Source organism: Sminthopsis crassicaudata, chromosome 5 (genome assembly GCF_048593235.1).
Source record: "Sminthopsis crassicaudata isolate SCR6 chromosome 5, ASM4859323v1, whole genome shotgun sequence".
In the NCBI taxonomy this organism is placed as follows: Eukaryota; Metazoa; Chordata; class Mammalia; order Dasyuromorphia; family Dasyuridae; genus Sminthopsis; species Sminthopsis crassicaudata.
The window spans coordinates 191,116,841-191,137,822 of NC_133621.1; the positions used below are offsets into that span (position 1 = coordinate 191,116,841).

The 20,982-nt window shown below is 35.0% G+C and overlaps 1 protein-coding gene across 1 annotated transcript in view; it reads right to left on the minus strand.

The window, feature by feature from the left end:
* BORCS5 (BLOC-1 related complex subunit 5) overlaps positions 1-20,982 on the minus strand; it is a 93,945-nt gene that overhangs the window by 29,987 nt on the left and 42,976 nt on the right. The window contains exon 3 of the mRNA XM_074269160.1: positions 5,003-5,160. Within this exon, the coding sequence (XP_074125261.1) occupies positions 5,003-5,160 (158 nt within the window). The remainder of the gene's footprint in view (positions 1-5,002; positions 5,161-20,982) is intronic.

Genomic DNA, 20,982 nt, shown 5'->3' on the forward strand with positions numbered 1-20,982 from the left:
TCCCCTCCTTTTCTCTTTAAGCTCTATGTGTTTTATTACACCTTTTCTAATAAACCCTTTTGCTCCAGTTGCATATGAAAGTATGCTATTTGATGGTGCTCACTGAAACATCCTAATTCTACCTGGGGATGTGCAAATAGAATGCAGTTGTTGCTAATTTGCATATGTTCTACCATTTTTAGATTTCTCCCTAAATATCAACTGTTTAGAATATGGTTTTAAAGTCTCACAGTGGCAAAAGATTGTACAGCTAGTTCAATTACATTCTATGATCGATCAAATACGTTATTAATCAGTGCTATGAAAAGGTGAATATTGTGTAAACTTATTTACTAGATAATGATGTTGAATTGCTAATCTTTGGAGCTGGCCATAAATATGAAGTTACATATAAAAATATCAAAGGACACAATAGTAGAGTTTGTGAGACTGAGGCATAGGCATTTTACAATGTACTGTCTTCCTTAAGGTAGATGTCTTCTGGTAAACCCCAGGCCAGGGAATGAACTCATCCTCTTAGTGGTATGCTCTCTGATGCAGAAACTCCCAGGGAATTCCAACCAACCAAGAAACCCAAAATCCCCCACCCCCTACAACTCATGAAGTTGCTTCCAAGATAGGACACATCTATATCAGAATCACTGTCCAATCACCTATGATAAGGCAAAGAAAGGCAAACATAAGAGGCAGCCAGAGGACCAAAGCTCTAAGGACCACATGAGAACAGTTACCTTTTTATCCAAGGTTAGAAAAAGCTGAACCTCCCACCCTACACTTCTGGGGAAGGGACTGGAATAGTCCACACACAACAGATCATCACATGGGGAAGAAACGAGATTGACAGCAGGGTCATTCCTTTTGAAAGGTCTACTATGTCAGTAGCTCTTCCTGCTCAGCAATCAATAAGAGAATGGTTTTATCATTAATTATAAGCAAAGTACTGTACTAATAATCTCTAAGAATATTAAAATAAAATAAAATAAGGAGAGTTCCTGTTTTCAGGGAGGTTCTAAAGGGACACCATAATTATGTTAGTTTTTTTTGTTTGTTTGTTTTTAAAGATGTATAGTAGCATAAAATTTCCCATTTTTTCAAGATAATACACTCCCTTGCACTTAAGGAAAAGTACATCCCAGAATTCCAGGAAGAATATTGTATATATTCTCTCCTTGTTATTACTCTTTAGTAAATATCTCTTTATAAAAGTTAATGATGTTAATTGATTTGTTGATACTGGGGAGATATTAGTTGCTAAATCTGTATTGGGGATAAGAAGAAAATGTCAATGCTATCTCTGTTTTCTTCTAAAATATGAAATATGTATGCATCAAATATGCATCTCTCTGAACATTTAGTGCCTTAGTCTTTCAGTACTGAATCACACACACATGGTTGACCAGAAGCAGCCAGGGACTTTCATCATCCCCAAAGTGGCCAGATCCTGAGTTAGCAACACACAGGTGACCACAAACAGACAAGATAGCTATGCTCATGCCCTGTAATACTGTTCAAGGAGCTATCTATGCCAAAGGATTGAATAATAAAATGAATATGCTTATTAGGTACATCCAGATATAAACTCTTTAAATACATTGTGACATTGGGCAAGACTTTTTTTCCTCAAATTTCACTGGACTTTGCTTATGCCTCCTTCTTATATTTAGTTTACATTTTAGCTACTAGTAACTGTTTGCAATTTACCAACTATTAAGATCCATAAAGGCATTTTAATATACATTATAGTGATAATAAAAATAGTAATAATTAGTAGCCAGCATTTATATAGTGCTTTAAGGTTGGTAAAGCACTTAGGAAATATTATTCCATTTTATCCTAACAACAATTCTAGAAAATTGAAAGTTTTTCTCATTTTACATATGAATAAATTGAAGTAGATGGAGGTTAAATTGATGAGGTCCTGAAACACTGAATGGGTTGACAGAGAAAGCCTGAAATACTAATAAAATTACTCCCTAAGGCAAACAGGGAAGGGCAATAATGGCATCAGTTCAAATTTATAGTTCCACTTTCTGTGGAGATCATGGAATAACCTCACCTAGTTGGGTCCAATCAAAAATCCAAGTTACATGAAACTCCTGAGGTTAAGTTTTCCCTATAAATCTGCCTATGGCCCACACCATCTCTGCTGAATTCCTTTTGGGTAAGCCCACCATGGGTTCTCTCCCAGGGTGTCTTTCTCCTCACCCCTCCCCTTGCCCCTCCTCCACCCTCTCTGTGTCTTTCTTCTCACCTCTCCCTCCACCATGCCTCTGTCTTTTTATATGCTCTCCCAACTCTATTTCATATTTATCATTCCTGGTGTCTATTTTATCTCTTCATTTTATCTGTAACCTCTACTCCTAAATACACCTACCTTCTGCCAAAAAGAATGGTCATTGTGAATCCTTCACATAACTGAACCCCAACATTTGGTGCTAATTGTTCTCCTTAATCTCATCATTTGGTTCGGTTCCTCAAACACATCAAAATAGCTTGTCTAAGATCACACAGACAGCAAGTGTATGAAGCTGCATTTGAATTTGGGTTTTCCTAATTCCAGGTCCAATGCTTATAGGACAAATTTTGGAGCAATACAAAGGCAGGTTAACCTATTTTCATAACAAAAAAAGGAGGTATGAGTATGTTTGATGCCCACATATTTTATAATTAAAGTCTTAGAAGAAAACAAAGAGCTAGTATTGACATTTTTTTCCTGAATATTTAAAAACAATCTGAGCACTTCAGGCTTCCTGCAGTATAGTAAGGAAGCACATAGACTAGCCTCCCCAAACTTTCTAAATACCTAAATATGGCTCTTTGTAGGAAAGCTCAATCAATCCACAAGCATTAATTATAAGCAAAGTACTGTACTAATAATCTCTAAGAATATGAAAATAAAATAAAATAAGGAGAGTTCCTGTCTTCAGGGAGGTTCTAAAGGGACACCATAATTATGTTAGTTTTTTTTGTTTGTTTGTTTTTAAAGATGTATAGTAGCATAAAATTTCCCATTTTTTCAAGATAATACACTCCCTTGCACTTAAGGAAAAGTACATCCCAGAATTCCAGGAAGAATATTGTATATATTCTCTCCTTGTTATTACTCTTTAGTAAATATCTCTTTATAAAAGTTAATGATGTTAATTGATTTGTTGATACTGGGGAGATATTAGTTGCTAAATCTGTATTGGGGATAAGAAGAAAATGTCAATGCTATCTCTGTTTTCTTCTAAAATATGAAATATGTATGCATCAAATATGCATCTCTCTGAACATTTAGTCAAAACATGACAAAACTATCAAGTGTCCTAAAATACATTTAAATACTTACCTAGACCAGGCCTCTTCAAATTCTCTAAGTATCTAACTGTGACTCTTTGTGTGAAAAAATATATAAGCTTACAAAAGAAGCCAATTATGCTGAAATACAATTTCAAAAAATTTTTTTTTTAAATTCATGGACCATAGGTTGAGAATCACTTGTCTAGACTATCGTAGGAATGCTTGATGGTTGAATGACCACTCTCAGAAAATAATTATCAATGTCAGTCTTATTAACTGAAGAGAACATCATGAATGGTCCCCACAGGGGCAATATTATTAGGTAGTTTAATCTATGACTTAGATTTAAAAGCATATAAGAATACAGGCATACTTCACTTTATCCAATTTAGGAGGATTCCAAAAAGAACAGTAGAATAAGAAGAGGTATATCAAGGATAAGTCTAATTGGTTAAAAGTTTCTATGGAAATATTTTATGTTGATTTCAAATTGATCTTGAATTGGCAGAGAATTTTACTTCTGATTTGTAGCAGTTATTAACACCTACAAATCCACATCAACAAGCATAAATGAAGTGTTTATAATGAGCAAAGAACTGTGTAAGTTGTAGTAGAGAAAATAAGAGAAGTATAACGGGAAATATCTGCTTTGAAGGAACTTCCCACCTAGTTGTACATAGACAGAGCAGCTAATAATTGCTAGATCAGCTGTTCTCAAAGGGTCGTTTGCACATCTGTGATGGGTCCATATGATTCAAGCAATCCTGGAAGTCAAAACAGTTTTCTAATAATTTTTGTTTAGCAGGTTCAGTCATATACGACTTTTTGAGATACTAGAGTGGTTTGCCATTTCCTTCTCCAGCTCATTTTACATCTGAGGAAAATGAAGCAAAGGGAAGGGACTTGATCAGAGTCACACAGCTAGAAAATGTCTGAAGCTGAATTTGAACTCAGGTCTTCCTGATTGTAGGCCCATCACTCTATCCACAGTGCTACCTAGTTGCCCTATTCTAATAATACTAAGATGTTATTTGATTATTAAAATGCTCTTCTTTTCCAACTTCATATCTATATGAGGCCAGATTTTCTTCAACTAAAATAACAGACTGTGACAGACTGAATCCAAAACCAGTTACAATGTGGATATCAAGTAGTTCAACTACATAATTTTACAAATGAGTAAACTGATCCCCAGAGAGGTGTTAATTTGCCCCAATTGCACAGTAATCAGGCAGAGGCAAGACCATAACCCAGGTCCCTTATTCCCAGTTCAGTGCTCTGTCCATTGTGCCATTCTGCTATATTTACACAGGCTGCATACAAAAATGCATACTAAATAATAGGAAAATGATCAATTAAAAACATGATGAAATTCAAAAAGGACATAAATTTTTTGAGTATTTTTTATTATATCTTTTTATTTACAAAACATATGTATGGGTAATGTTTTCAACATTGGCCCTTGCAAAATCTTCTGTTCCAAATTTTCCCCTTCTTCCTCCCCCTTTCCCCTAGATGGCAGGTAGTCCAATACATGTTAAATATGTTAAATTATAGAACATAGAACATCTAAATTATAGAACATCAGTCATGGAGCTCAAAGAGCATTGGTTAAATATGAGTACCAAAGAAGAAGACCAAAAATTTAAAGCAGACCACAATCAAAAGGAGTCAGAAATTTTACTTTAAGGGAGGAGGGAAAAAAGGATGTACAATTTACCTCTTTGATTCGTTTGACCAAAGCATTCTGATCAAAGGAAACTGCTTCTGCACATTGATGAAGGTGATCTTGATATCGGAGACAGAGCTGAAGAACTTGTTGAGAGTCTAGCTTCTCCAATTTGGTATTTGTAGGAGATGTCTGGCCACTCAAAAGCCCTAAAAAATAGGGGGACAAATGAATTGTACCAATAATAGGTTCATAGAACAGGCAGTTGTTGAACATCTGTAAAGGGGGAGAAAAGTGTTGTTTATCATTGCTTCTAGAATCCAACAACTCACTTATCAGTAGATTCAAAACCAAAAGTGTTAATAGTTGGAGATTTGTTGGTTTTCTTGCTTTTAATTTAATTTTTAATGACAAAATGTTTACCTTAACTAATAAAGAGGAATAAATTATACAAGAAGTTGGGAGACGATGTAAAAAAAAAATTAGTTAAAGAAATAAAAAGCACTTCTCAGGTTTCCTTACAGGATTTCTGGGAGTAGGAAGGGACCTCTGCATTCCTTCCTTTTGTAATATAATCACTAAGGATTGGTCCAGCCTCTGCTTAGAGACTTCCAAGTAGCGAGAATCCACCATCTCTTAAGTAGTCCATTATACTTCTAAACAATTGGGAAATTCCTAAATTTGCCTCTTTTAACTTCTATCCATTGATCCCGCTCTGATTCTGTACTCTGAGATCAAAAAGAACAAGCCTAATCCTTCTTCCATATGAATACCAACCAAATATTTGTAACCACATCCACACTAAGTCTTCTCTTTACCAGGTAAAACACCCCCAGTTCTTTAATCATTCCTCATATGACAGAGTACAGGAGGACCATCATCTCCCTACTCTTAGAAACTTTGCCTCTCAAGGTAGCCTGTGGTAGCAGCAATATTCTAACTTGAATCTCTTTGCAAGTTAGCCTAATTTTTCCTTAAAAAGTCTTAGAACTGTCCGAGTAATTGGATTATCTCAGGAGACTAAAGACTTAGACTCTCTCATTAGTAACGAACAGTCACAAGAAACTCCAGATGCAAGCTTTGTTTCGTCAAAGAATTCCAACATCAAGTCAGGAAAGGAAGCTTTACTTAGCTAAAATAACTTGTGATGTTTCACATGCAAATCTTTATTTAATAGTCTTCTCCTGCTAAGTAAATATCCTTTTGTTAATTATTACTTAAAGTATTTTATTTCATTTTAATATTGAACATAAACTACAAAATTATACTCCTCAATCAGGCACAGCTCAGAACAATGGGTGAATTGTGCAGCAAGATGTAGGCAATTCAAAGAAAGGGTGAGCTTAGCTTGGGGGTTTCTGGGAGTGATTTTGATTTTACAGACTGTGATTATTGACCACAAGGCCTCCTCCACCCCTCTAAGATTAGAGAGTAAAATGTAAATATGGCAATGAAGCAAGAAGAGACCAATGTAAATAAACACATTCTTTGTCCTTATGAATTGTACCTTAAAAATAATGTCAATAATTTTTCTTCTAGACCCACCACCTATGTTGTCCCAGGGCCTTTCAACCTGATAATTTAAGTTTCCTTCAAGTTATGTTATGGGATTTCCTCAAAATTTAGTTTCCTTTTTTTTCTGATGCAATTGGGGTTAAGTTACTTGCCCATGGTAAAATTTAGTTTACTTTTAAAGTAACCAGTAGGGGCTGGATTTGGGTGACTGAAAGCAATTTTCTTCCTAATAGAAAAGGATAAATGAAGAATGAGATGTGTCTGACTCCAGCAGGCAAGAGATGCCTTTATATTGCTAATAATTATCACCCAAATTGCCTCTGACAGCCAAAGTAAAAAAGGTCCCTCCTACTCATACAAAAGTTATCCTGGTGTATGAAAGTTTGGTTTTTCTGAACAAGCAGCTCAGTCCTATAATTTTTTCTTGACGTAGCAAACTAGTGTGAATGGTGATATGAGAGATTCCAATGATGAGGGGGAGGGAAAAGCAAGGAAGATCTCTGGAATTTTAGGATTATCTAACAACTGTGCTTTGAGTTTTGTTATTGTTTTGTTGTTGGTGGTGTTTTTAATGTGGCATTTGAGAAACTAATCAGAATTGTGTCAGTGCACAGACATGGTACTGATACCTAAACCAGGTCGATTGAAAACTAAGAAAGAAAATTATAGACCAATTGCCTTAATGAATATTGATGCTAAAATCTTAAATAAGATATTAGCAAAAAGACTTCAGAAAATCATCCCCAGGATAATACACTATGATCAAGTAGGATTCATACCAGGAATGCAGGGCTGGTTTAATATTAGGAAAACTATTAGTATAATTGACCATATTAATAATCAAATTAATAAAAACCATATGATCATCTCAATAGATGCAGAAAAAGCATTTGACAAAATCCAACATCCATTCCTACTAAAAACTCTTGAGAGTATAGGAATAAATGGACTATTCCTTAGAATAATCAGGAGCATATATTTAAGACCATCAGTAAGCATAATATGCAATAGAAATAAACTGCAACCTTTCCCAGTAAGATCAGGAGTGAAACAAGGTTGCCTACTATCACCATTACTATTCAATATAGTACTAGAAACGCTAGCCTCAGCAATAAGAGCTGAGAAAGGGATTCAAGGAATTAGAGTAGGAAATGAGGAAATCAAACTATCACTCTTTGCAGATGACATGATGGTATACTTAGAGAACCCCAAAGACTCTGCTAAAAAGCTATTAGAAATAATTCAGAATTTTAGCAAATTGGCAGGATACAAAATAAATCCACATAAATCCTCAGCATTCTTATATATCACCAACAAAATGCAACAGCAAGAGATACAAAGAGAAATTCCATTCCAAACAAATGTTGAGAGTATAAAGTATTTGGGAATCCATCTACCAAAGAATAGTCAGGAATTATATGAGAAAAATTACAAAACACTTGCCACAAAAATAAAGTCAGATTTAAATAATTGGAAAGACATTCAGTGCTCTTGGATAGGCCGAGCGAATATAATAAAGATGACAATACTCCCTAAACTAATCTATTTATTTAGTGCTATACCAATCAGACTCCCAAGAAACTATTTTAATGACCTAGAAAAAATAACAACAAAATTCATATGGAGGAATAAAAGGTCGAGAATTGCAAGGGAACTAATGAAAAAAAAAGTCAGAGGAAGGTGGTCTAAGTGTACCTGATCTAAAGCTATATTATATAGCAGCAGTCACCAAAACCATTTGGTACTGGCTAAGAAATAGAACGGTAGATCAGTGGAACAGATTAGATACAAAGGACAAAAAAGGGTACATCTATAGCAATCTAATCTTTGACAAACCCAAAGATACCAACATTAGGGACAAAAATTCATTATTCGGAAGAAACTGTTGGGAAAACTGGAAATTAGTATGGCAGAAATTAGATATGGATCCACACTTAACACCATATACCAAGATAAGATCAAAATGGGTCCATGATTTAGGCATAAAGAATGAGATCATAAATAGATTAGAGGAACAGAGAATAGTCTACCTCTCAGACCTGTGGAGGAGGAAGGAATTTATGACCAGAGGAGAATTAGAGATCATTATTGATCACAAAATAGAAGAGTTTGATTACATCAAACTAAAAAGTTTCTGTACAAACAATACTAATGCAAACAAGATTAGAAGGGAAGTAACAAATTGGGAAAATATTTTTAAAGTTAAAGGTTCTGATAAAGGTCTCATTTCCAAAATATATAGAGAACTGACCCTAATTTATAAGAAATCAAACCATTCTCCAATTGATAAATGGTCAAAGGATATGAACAGACAATTCTCAGATGATGAAATTGAAACTATTTCCACTCATATGAAAGAGTGTTCCAAATCACTACTGATCAGAGAAATGCAAATTAAGACAACTCTGAGATACCACTACACACCTGTCAGATTGGCTAAAATGACAGGAACAAATAATGATGAATATTGGAGGGGATGTGGGAAAACTGGGACACTGATACATTGTTGGTGGAGTTGTGAAAGAATCCAGCCATTCTGGAGAGCAATTTGGAACTATGCCTAAAAAGTTGTCAAACTGTGCATACCCTTTGACCCAGCATTGCTGTTATTGGGATTATATCCCAAAGAAATACTAAAGAGCAGAAAGGGACCTGTATGTGCCAAAATGTTTGTGGCAGCTCTTTTTGTTGTAGCTAGAAACTGGAAGTTGAATGGATGTCCATCAATTGGAGAATGGTTGGGTAAATTGTGGTATATGAAGGTTATGGAATATTATTGTTCTGTAAGAAATGACCAGCAGGAGGAATACAGAGAGGCCTGGAGAGACTTACATCAACTGTTGCTGAGTGAAATGAGCAGAACCAGGAGATCACTGTACACTTCAACAACAATACTGTATGAGGATGTATTCTGATGGAAGTGGATATCTTCAACATAAAGAAGATCCAACTCACTTCCAGTTGATCAATGATGGACAGAAATAACTACACCCAGAGAAGGAACACTGGGAAGCGAATGTAAATTGTTAGCACTACTGTCTATCTACCCAGGTTACTTATACCTTCGGAAGCTAATAATTAATGTGCAACAAGAAAAAGGTATTTACACACATATATTGTATCTAGGTTATATTGTAACACATGTAAAATGTATGGGTATCGGGGGGAGGGAGTGGAGGGAGGGAGGGGATAATTTGGAAAAATGAATTAAAAAAAATAAAAAATAAAAAATAAAAAAATAAAATAAAAAATAGAATTGTGTCAGTGGACTTTTCTGTGATTATTTGATGCAAGCCATTGGGGAGGCACTTGAACAGCAATACTTAATTCTCCCCAGAAGACCAGGGACATTTCTGAAATTGTCAATATGGAATCTGAGGTATATTAGTTCAAAAAAAAATTTTAAAGAGAATTTTCATTCACATGACCAAAATGAGAACTCATCTCTCTCTGGCACCCTCTCTCAAACTCCACTGAAGGCCCCTATAGATCTTAGGGCCTAGACAATCTTTCCTATCCTGTCAGAAATAGCTACTGCTTATACTTGGCAGAGAGTACACATGTCCTGGCCCAGAGGAATCTTTGGCTTTGTATCTTTTTGTTTTGTTTTGCATCTTTCTCTGGGCTAGGAAGGCACATGACCCTGAGCTAGACACTTCCAGTCTTAATCTATCATGGGAGATAGAGATATCAGGAATTCTTAGGTCCCTCAATGAAGATTGACTGGTAGCAAGAGGAGTCTCTTGTATTGGGAAGGAAGGCCATTAGCAGAAATGACCTCGTATAATGGTGGACCTGACAGGGCCTGCAGCAAGGGAAGGGCAGTCAGGCCTCAGCAGGAACAATATCCACAGTAGCAGTTCTTACAGAACTCTGTATAGGCATAGAAGGTCAGGGGCTATATAGGCCTATAAGACTGTTCTACAAATCAGTACTTCTGTTATCTCCATTTTGCAAACAAGGAAACAGAGGCACACAGAAGTTAAGTGACTTGTCCAAGATCACACAGCTAATATGAGGCTGGATTTAAAAATCAAGTCTTCCTGACTCCAGGTCTAGCATTTTTTTTCATCTGTAGTATGTGGTTGTCCCTAGGCACATGCTGATGATTGGCTGGGGAACCACAAAGGGAAACTCAGGGAAGGGATCTTCAATCAGCTGAAATTAATTGTCTTCCCATGAATTATTAAATATGCTTTGCCAGTCAAAGAGTCCATTAGTAAATATTTATTAAAAGGCACAGGGAAGACACTTACCAATATTTAAGAGGAATAGCTAATACATTCAATGTCAGAATTAGGATACAAAATAGCCTAGATTGAATGTGATAAGATTCAGCTGAATAGGAATCAATCAATGTAAAGATCACCTTTTGATTGCAAAAAATCAATTTCAAAAACACAAAATAGAAAAGACATGGATAAACAACAGTTTATTATAAAAGGATCTGGGGTTTCAGTGGTCTGCAAGCTGAATGCATCAGCAGAGGAGGATGGCCTTCAAAACAAAACATCAATCTAACATTCTTGGACTGCATAAAGAGACACAGTTTCCAGAAGTAAGGAGGTCCCTCTGCATTCTGCCATCCTGTCCACATGTGGAATATTATGTTTATACTGATGCTGTTTGAGTGGTCTAGATTAGTGGCTATAGTGAGCTAGATTAATAATGGTCTAGATTAGTGGCTATAGAGAGTTGTTAAGAATCCCTTTTAAATCGGCCGCAGGTTTTAGGAATGAAAAAATTCACTCATTCCTGAATATTAGTTGCAAAATGAAAGTTTATTGTTAGAAATCAGTTTACCCATAGACTGACTTCTATAGTGGCAGATCAATGGGAAAATGGCGTTTTGCACTGAGAATGCAGTTCTCAGTGGACAGAAGGTCCTGGCAGCAAAGGGAGCTACCAAGGTCCATCTGCAAAAGAACTTCGTTGAAGGAAGCTATTATATTGGGTCTTAATGGGGGCTGGGACAGCCCAAGTTGGCTCATCTACAAGCTGGGTTTCAGCTTGAGCTGGAATTTGAATAGAATTGAATGAGTTTCTTTAACTGAATAGGGTTGGAATTATTTTGCTCAGGACTGAACCAACCCCACCTAGATAACAGAATGAAACGGGTTGTCTTGTCTTGTTTCCTTCCAGCAGGGTCTCTCACTGAGGCAGAGTTGAAGATTTTCTCCTTCAAGAAGTTTTAGAGTTTCGGGGTCCCTTCTTCAGTACCACCAATGTTCTTCAACACATAACACAGTAATGTATGAGAAGGCAGTGAAGTACAGTGGAAAGAGTCCTCGACTGGGAGGAATAAGGACACAATTCCTCATTCGATCTCTGCCCCCCACTAGTTTGTGTAAATCTGAGTGAGTTACTTATTTGGGGGGCCTCATTTTATCATCTATAAAGTAGAAATACTACTAGCACCAGGGACAGGATTATGGAATACAATGAAATGAAACAAGCATGTCTAAAATGCTATTAATCACAGGGCTTATATTACTTTTGTAATGATTCATATTAGTTTCTTCCCATAAATACACTGTAAGTTCCTGTTAATATTGTCAACTTTTATCCCATCTGTCCTTTAGAATAACATAGGGAAAATGTAGGAATTTAAATGTTTGTACAATGTTGAGTTTAAAGTCTCTTCTAACAGATCCTGGATGTTTAGGATTAGAATTTATATATTCTATATGTTGGAAACATTTCTTAACAAAAACCTTAATAGAAACCATAGTGTTTATAGAAAATAGGGAGTTAAGAGGCCAAAAGGAGGGTAGAAAACTAAAGATAAATATTCTACAGATTCAATAAGCCAAAATTTGGACCTACCTCTCTGTGTAAAGTATTGGATGGAAAAATCATCAGGGTTTAGTCAAATTTTGGAAAATATTTTGCTGACCAATTCTTCTCCTCTAAAATGTCAGGTAGAAAAAAACCTACAGTTGTTCTAATACAAAGTACAGAGCCATATGTGTGCTTAAGTATGGCTCTTACTGAGCACGGTTCCTTAACTCTAGGAGGCCTATCCAATTTCTGGGCTGGCTCTGTATTTTGAAAGTTGTAGGTGTTACATTTTTGCAGTATAATAAGAATCATTTCTTTCCAAAATAGAATGAGTCTTATTTTTTTAAGCTATTATAAAGGCAAAAACAAAAGAATTTGTGAAAACATACCCTTGCCCCCATAAAAATGATCTGAATAACTATTAAGTAGTTTCCTTCATTTAACTAATACTATATTAATGTGCTATTCCATAGTCAATTTTACTTAAAAGAGAAACACATGTGTGCATGTGCATATATGTGCACACATACATACACAAACATTCTGCATCCTGATGCCTTGGTGGGGCTGAGAAGGGGGCTCTGGATCTGTGATTTCATTAATGTAAGAAAATTCCCTCTACTAAGGCCAATCAATAAGTGTTCTGGACTTCAGAGGTTTAAAGCAACTATGGGCAATGAGAAGTCAAATGACTTGACAAGGTCAAAAACCAGTTTGAAATTGGAGGTAGGACTTGAACCCAGTTTACTCCCTGGCTGGTTCTTCACCTACTACTACTTCATGCTGCCTCTTATACTTAGTGTTATTTTTAAACCAGAAGAATGAAAGTCTAAATACCTTTGTCTACCCTCCAATCCTAAGTCTCCTAGGGCATTAGTATCAGCCACAACAACATGGAAATTCCTCGGAAAGCTCATATCAGTCTTATTTGCTCTCTAAGCCTTATGGGAAGGGCAGCTAGATGGCACAGTGGATTGAATACCAACCCTGGAATCAGGAGACTCTTAATTCAAATCCAGCCTCAAACACTTAACATTTACTAGCTGTGTGACCTTGAGCAAGTCACTTAACCCTAACTGCCTTGCCAAAAATAACAAGAAAACAACAACAATAAGCCTTATGGGAGCTCCAACTCTCTGAGTCTAGATAAGAAGGATGTAAACTCCAGTAGACTAGCAGTCCATAAAGTGACAACCAATTTCCAATCTTCAACATGGGTAAAAAACCACTTCCTGCCTCCATGATGAAGTCACTAAAACAGCTATGGGAATATCAGTTAAAAAAGCAGCCCTAATTTACAAATCACTCATCTGTTTTGTTAACCACCAGTGACTAAGTAAAAAACAGATGGACTCTCTCAGAGAACCTGGGGGAGAAATCTGAAAGTATATTGACTCCCAAATCTAGAAAGCCATTATATCACTACTACTGTCTTAAGAGTAGCTGAAGTAATCAGGAAAGGCTTAGATAGGAGAAAGTAAACAAAAAATAATTTTTATTTTTTACAGACTTGCTCAAGTATCTTCAATGAGGTACTTAAGTACGTTCAGCAAATCTTGCCTATGGCCTGCCTAATGAACAAAAACTCAGTCTTTCAAATCAGATAAGTTAGGGGGTAATTACAAAAAAAAAGGCTTCACTTTAGCAAAAAAGATACAGCAAAAGGTGCCTTAATAAATGTTAAGTCCTGAGTTAGAAGGTACTATGCAAGATCTGAGCACTCTCCTTAAACTCCTCAGTAAAAATTTTAAAAGATACCAGATGCTCAAAAATGCTCAGGAAGCCAGAGAAACACCAATATATTCTCTCATTCGTTCCAGAATTGAACATGAAGATGGCCAGAAGTTTTAGAGCACTTAGAAATTATATGTGCCAAGCAATTGAAAAACCAGCACAAGATCAAGTAAACAGGGCCTAAAACCTCCAGACACTCCTGATCAGGGAACCTTCATTGGATAGGAAGCCAGCCCCACTTGCAGCCTTAAGAGTGAAGATTAATCATGATAAAGACAAGAAGGAATACCTGGCCTCATGATTAAGGACATGGAATGAATCATATCACATAACATTGCTTCCATTTTACATAATTTCCTTTGTGAATTAATATGTGTAAGTTGAAGTATAGTAGAAAACAGGAAGGAAAGCATAAGATTTACAAATGCAAATAATGGGGTAGGAAAGAAAATTCAATTTTGGTACATCAAAGACACTGCCTTCATGAGGAATACAGAAGGAATAAATAATGAACAAGTCCATTTATTCAAAAAGATATTCAAAAGAGAATGAAAGGGAATCACATAGATGACAAAGGTTAGGAAAAACTAGAAAAGGAAGCCACAAAAAGAATATCACTTAAAATGAGAAGTAAGAGGGAGAAAGGAGAGAGAAGATTTTGAATCCACCACTTAACTGAAAGGGGAAAACAGAAATTTAGTGTGGTTCTGGATCTCTCAAATTCCAACCACTCAGGGTTAACTGTATACCCTAAGAAGACAAATGGCAGCTGACTTCTGGGGACCCAACAGAGGGTGGGGTAGGGAGGAAGAGTTATGACATATAAAGGAAACACACTAGGAAAAAAAAGGCTACTGAGTAACTGCAATCTAAACAACAGGGAAAAAAAGTCCAGTAGAAGAGAGTTCTGAGTGAAGAATCTTCCCAGTGGATCCCCACTGTTTATTTTGTTTATTACATATTACATTTTTTGGATACTATCATCCCCAACTGCCACTTGAACTGATGAATCAAGTCCCCAGAAACTGGTTATTACACCTGTAGGATTAGTTCTCAAAGGTAGGAAAGTATCTTTCTAAAGCTATAAATCAGACGTCCCAAACAGTGCTTTCCTTTCCATGACTGTCATTAATATCAACTAGTCAAGATCTAATTAGTTTTTTTTTAATGGATATTTACTATGGTGGTACAATTGAAAGAAAAATCAACACACAAAAAAAAAATCCAAGTGATGTGGATTCAGACTTAGAGAGCATATTTCGCAAAGAGGTAACTCACATCTCCTAAAAGTCCTTTTTTCTGGACTCCTCAAGATATTTTTTAAGGTGTAGTATAGCACTGCTCCTGAGCTCTTTTATATTCTTCAATCTGCTTTTTCTCATTTGTGTAGTCTGTCCTTGGCTCCTGATATAGATACTTCCACCAGCCACCACTGCTCTGGGAATAATGCTAGTATACTAAAGGAAAAGTTAAAAGCCTTTGGACTTTTTGAAGCTCATATGGTCTTTTCCTGGCAGACAGAGAATCAAGGTAGAAAGGAGACCAAGGCTAAAAGTCAAATTACTCTCCTCTCCATCAAGTAGCTTCTTCTTAAAGGTTTGCCTGGAATGTCCTCTACTAGCTGGCTGCTTGTTGAAATGTCTTGGATTCTAAGGAAATGATCAGCTCCTTCATCTAATCTAAACAGACCTCCTTATCATGCCAAAAGACCTATCCAGACCTTATTCACACTTGGTAAACAGTAAAGATATGTTTTAATCTAATAAATATACCTGATATGATGCATCTTATCACTTTACTCCAACCCCCATATCCTTACAGAAAAATAACTAAAAAGAAAGATATCAATTTAAATAAACTCAAAGAGTAAGTATACAATAATTGAGGAAAGCTTGTATGAATGAACATGTGAGTATCAAAGAGTTTCAAGAAAGACTTATCACAAAGATAAAGTACAGACTTTAAAAAATATGACAACCTTTTTAAAGAAATATGTGGAGGAAAGCAAAAGTCAAAAAATCATAACTTCAAATATGAAAAGAGTAAGCAAATCAACTAAATGATTAGAGTAGCAGAACTGATTAAAAGAAAAAAAAAATTAACCCAACAAATTGGGGACATATAACAAGCATCTAAAAAAGTAAAGAATCATGAAGAATGCAAATGAAAGAAGGAAATAAAATTTATTATTCATCAGATGATTTCTAAATGCAATAATCACAATCACATTACCATACATAGCAAAAACTAAAAACATGCAAAGTCAAGAGACATAAAAGTGAAACTAAGTAATGCTTTAAAAGTACCACAGATAGGTTAAAAAAAAAAAAAAAAAAAAAAAAAAAAGGTCTGGAAACAAAGAAGATTTCATCTGTTCCCTGAGTCCAAATAGAACAAGTTTAATTCTCCTCCATATAACAAACCTGAAAATATTTGAAGCTATCATGTTCCAGAAAAAGGCTTTTCTTCTTTAGACTAAAGATTCTCAGTTCTTCCAACCAATACTCATAAGACATAACTTAAGGTTTTTCCTTTCCATCATCAGCTTAACAATGGCCTTTCTAAATGCATCACCAAGAACTCAACTAAAACTCCAGTGGAATATCACCAGATGAGAGCATAGCAAGACCTTCATTTCCCTAATGCTGGATAATATGCTTCTTTTAACATGTTCTAAGATCAAAGTAGTTTTTCTGGATGTCATCACAATGTTGACTCATACTGGGCTTGCAATCCATTAAAATCCTTGTTATTTTAAAAGATTAGGGATTATTTAGTCACAACTCTACCATATTGTGCTTGTGAAGTTAATTTTTTTCAAGTTGAAACTTTTATTTAATTTTATTCACATTTATTCCTATTAAATTTTATTTTATTCAATTTGACTTGATTTTAATAACTTTATGAATTCCTATTCTTTCACTAAATATGTGACTTATCCCTCACAGTTTCATGTTTTATGAAAATCTGATGAACATGACATCTAAACCTTTATGAATAAAAATGTCAGCTAAGCACATGGCTTAGATATCCCTGGGATACTCCACTATTTAATTCCAAGTTTATATTTATCCATGAATGATTATTTTTTTTTTGGTCTGGTCATTCAAACAGTTAAAAATCCATATAGTTTTAGAGCATAATGCTCATATCTTATTTACAAGAAAAACATAAAAGACTTTATCAAGAGCTTTGCTAAAATCTAGGCAAACTATATCATTCACCCCTGAGTTATCAATCTAGCAATTTTATCATAAAAAGAAATAACAGTAGGTGAGTCAGCCTAACTTATTTTTTGTGAATCCACGTGAACTCTTTGTGATTATTTTAAGAACATGATGTGGCTGGATCATCTTGAAGGGGGAAAGTAAGAAAGAGAAAAGGAATGATTTCAGGGAATTTTGAAAGGAAGAAAAAGTTCATGTTAGATGGTCTCAATTTTCTCAGTAAACTGAGAGGCAAAATTCTCAGCTGAGAGAGGTAGAGGAGACAGGTATGTATGGAAGACTTGAAGAAAGAAAAAAAAAAAAGCCTAAAATAGCTTTTGTGGGGAGTGAAAGGAAATGAAGTAGGGAGTAATAAAAGGACTAACTTGTGGTGATAAAGACCCAAGCAAATTTAGATGACATGAATTTATAATGTACCTTAGTCAGTATTAGTGACTTAACCATTTTAACTTTTGTTGCAGCCTTCCATAAGATAATTGCTACTCCTATTGTTTTTCTTTAAAAAAAAAAATTCTTCTTAGTAGTAATGCTTAAGTTCTTCTGAATTCCTGTGGCAATTTTTTGAATAAAGTTCATGTTACCATTCCAGTTGAAGTACCATAATTATTTCTAAAAGAAGTGATATTGGAGCTTTATGCAGTATCTTATTTTAAGATGTTCACTATCTCCTAATTAATAATTCTAAGATTACGTCAGGAGTTATGTCAGCTTATGTTATGTCATCTTATTTCAGCTCACTGGTTCAGAGTTTACAAATTATATTTTCTTCCCTTTTTTGGATAATTTTGGAAAAACATGTATCCTTCTGCTTCTGCCCTTCAGTATTTATGCCACTCTATCTTTGATTTTTTAAAGATCACTAACACATCTGCACCTATTTCAGGACTTTAGGATGTAGTTCAAAGGCTCTATTACATAGTCCCTAATTTTCTTGGATATCAAATCCCTAATTAAGCATTTTTGTTCATGTTCCTCTTTTCCCCAATATAGCTTTTAAAAACAACACCTTTTTGTTCTTAGCTTTCACCTCCAGGTTTAACTCATTTGACCTTAACTACCCTGACATTATTACTAAAGGATTGGTCATAGTTTTGTTTTCATACTCTTTTTCTGTATATGTAAGCTGTCGTGGATTTCTCTGTACTCACACATTAGATATTAGATTTTTTTCCTCATTAGAATTGTTTCTTTTTATGTTTTCAGAATTTCATTCTTAAAAGGATTCCCCATCTCTCCTGGTTTAACTTATGTGGAATTGTTAGCCCATGAACCCCTATTTATTCTTTTTTTCCCCTTTGAAATCTGCCCTCCAAAAATGTAGGTTATGTTTGGCTGTTCCAGATTTTTCTCCCCATCTCTATCACAAATTCTAAAACAGAATAGTTAATTTCTCCCAAGTTTCCCAGCATTTCTATCCCAGAAACCAGATTATTTATTGGTGAAAAGCAAAACAGTTCCATTTATTATTGGTTACTCCACATTTAAAGCATAAAATGACCAACAGAAACCAGGAAATTATTAGCTATTCTGCTTTTGGAAGAAAAAGAATACTTGGGGAAAAAAAAGAAAAAGAATGCCTGGATAACTGACAACCCTTATGATTGCCATATAATACCTGTTACACAGTCTCTCTCTTCCTTTAACATACACTCAAGTACCAATCTTCTACATACAGGAAAGAATCACCTTCCTGATTCCCTCATCTGCATATCTTCCCTTTAAACACAATCTAGTATTTAATGATTTTGTATGTGTATGTATCTGACTTTTATATTTACACTATTTACATTTTTCTATTTACTTGGAGTCACCCCTATTAACATGAAGGTGCCTCAAGAATTAAAAAGATTCCTTTTTTTGTACTTGCATCCACTGAGCCCACCAGAATGCCTGGCATTTAGTATGTGCTTAATAAATACTCACTAACTGATTCTTAATTAATGTTTCTCTGCTCTGCCCACCCTCTTACCTTTTATCTGGACATTCTTTTTGTCTGTATAAGGCACATTTTTTTTCTGAATCATTTCAGTCACAAGTTTCATCACATCCAATTCCAATAACATTAATTTAGAAGGACAAATTTGCCTTTGGGTCCTGAGACCTAATTACATAAGTAAATATTATAATGTAAAATTAAATTTAAACTTTTTAACTGATTTTAATTTTAATTACTCAACTGATTCACATTTAAGAAAGAATTTTTAAAAACTGTTTTATTGATACATTTTTTCTTTTACATTGATATCACTTCCTAAGGACGCCAAACTATATCCCCCTATATAATTCTCCCTGGTTAAGAAATAAGCATAGTTACACAAAACAAATCAGAACATTGTAGCCATATCTAACAATGTCTGCCATTGATATCCATCATTTCTAACAATGTCCATAGAAGTGTGCCACCACTTTGGGGCAGAAAGCATTCTTTAAAATCAGTCATCACAAGTCACGATTAGTCACTAAACTGAGCAAAGTTTCAAAAGTTGTCTTTACATTACTGTAGCCACTATCAACAGCAGTTTTACAGGGGAGCTCTGGGATCTGTGAGCTCTTTGTGAACTGCCTTATCTGATAAGATTTTCTGTCTTTCAATTCCAATAGAGTTGGGATGGAAAATGCTATCCACATCTAGAAAGAGAACTACAGATACTGTTGATCGAAACTTACTATTTTCACTTTTTTTTTTTTTTTTGGTCTGCCTTTAGTTTCTTGTGCTTTTTCTCTTTTGTTCTGATTTTTCTTTTACAACATGACTAATATGGAAATATGTTTGAAATGATTCCCCATGATTGCAGTTGTGGGGAAGAGGGAAGAAAGGGAGGAAAAAAAAATTGGAACTCAAAATATTACCAAAAAAATTAAAAAAGGTGGAACTCAAAAACTGTATTTATATGTAATTGGAAAAATAAAACACTATTAAGTTTAAAAAAGATTTCTGTCTTTCATTCATCCTTTATTCTCTTCTTTTTCTTTTCTCGTGTCTCTATCTCTAAGGCTGTCTTTTCATTTTTTTTTCTTTGCCCATTCTTTTTCTATCCACTTGCCACTGTCTTCACCATCTGTCTCTTTTTCTTCTCATATTCCATTCTCTACCTCTAACCCTAGCTTTTGAGGAATATGTTGTCTGCAAATTTTAAAGAAATCATTTGCACAACTGGAGGTTCTAAAAAATGTCAGTTTCAGGTCAAAAATTGGACAATAAAGACATCCTTCACGTCAACTTTCTCCAACCTCTAGTCATTTCTGTCTTCCCAAATGTCTCAGTAGGTCATTGTGACACTCTATCTTGATCAAAATGTTTATTACCAATACCACTTTTTCTGAAAATTTCAAGGTCTTCGTTCATCTAGTTGTTAAAATTAGTCAGATGCCTTTGGGTGATTTTAACATTTCCCAAATGTACTTGATATAAGTTAAAGCTTCAGATACAATATATATTCCTCTATTTGCCCAATAAACTCTTAATACTGAACAGAATATTATAAAATACTATAAAAGTAGGGGAAAGGTACAAAGGAAAAGCAATGGAAGGCAAACACAAGCCTAAAAATAAAAAGACAAAAATATAAATAATCCCTACCCTTAGGCTCAAATTCTATTGCAGAAATGTCACACATACATATAATAAATTGCCATGATATTAGGAAATACCTGTTTTCTAGAACTAATGCCTGGCAAACAAACCATGCCCTGGGCTTAGCATAAAAACAATCCTTTGCACTCACCCTCCGGATGATCTCAGGCACAGCAAAATCTCAGAACTATTTCTGATTA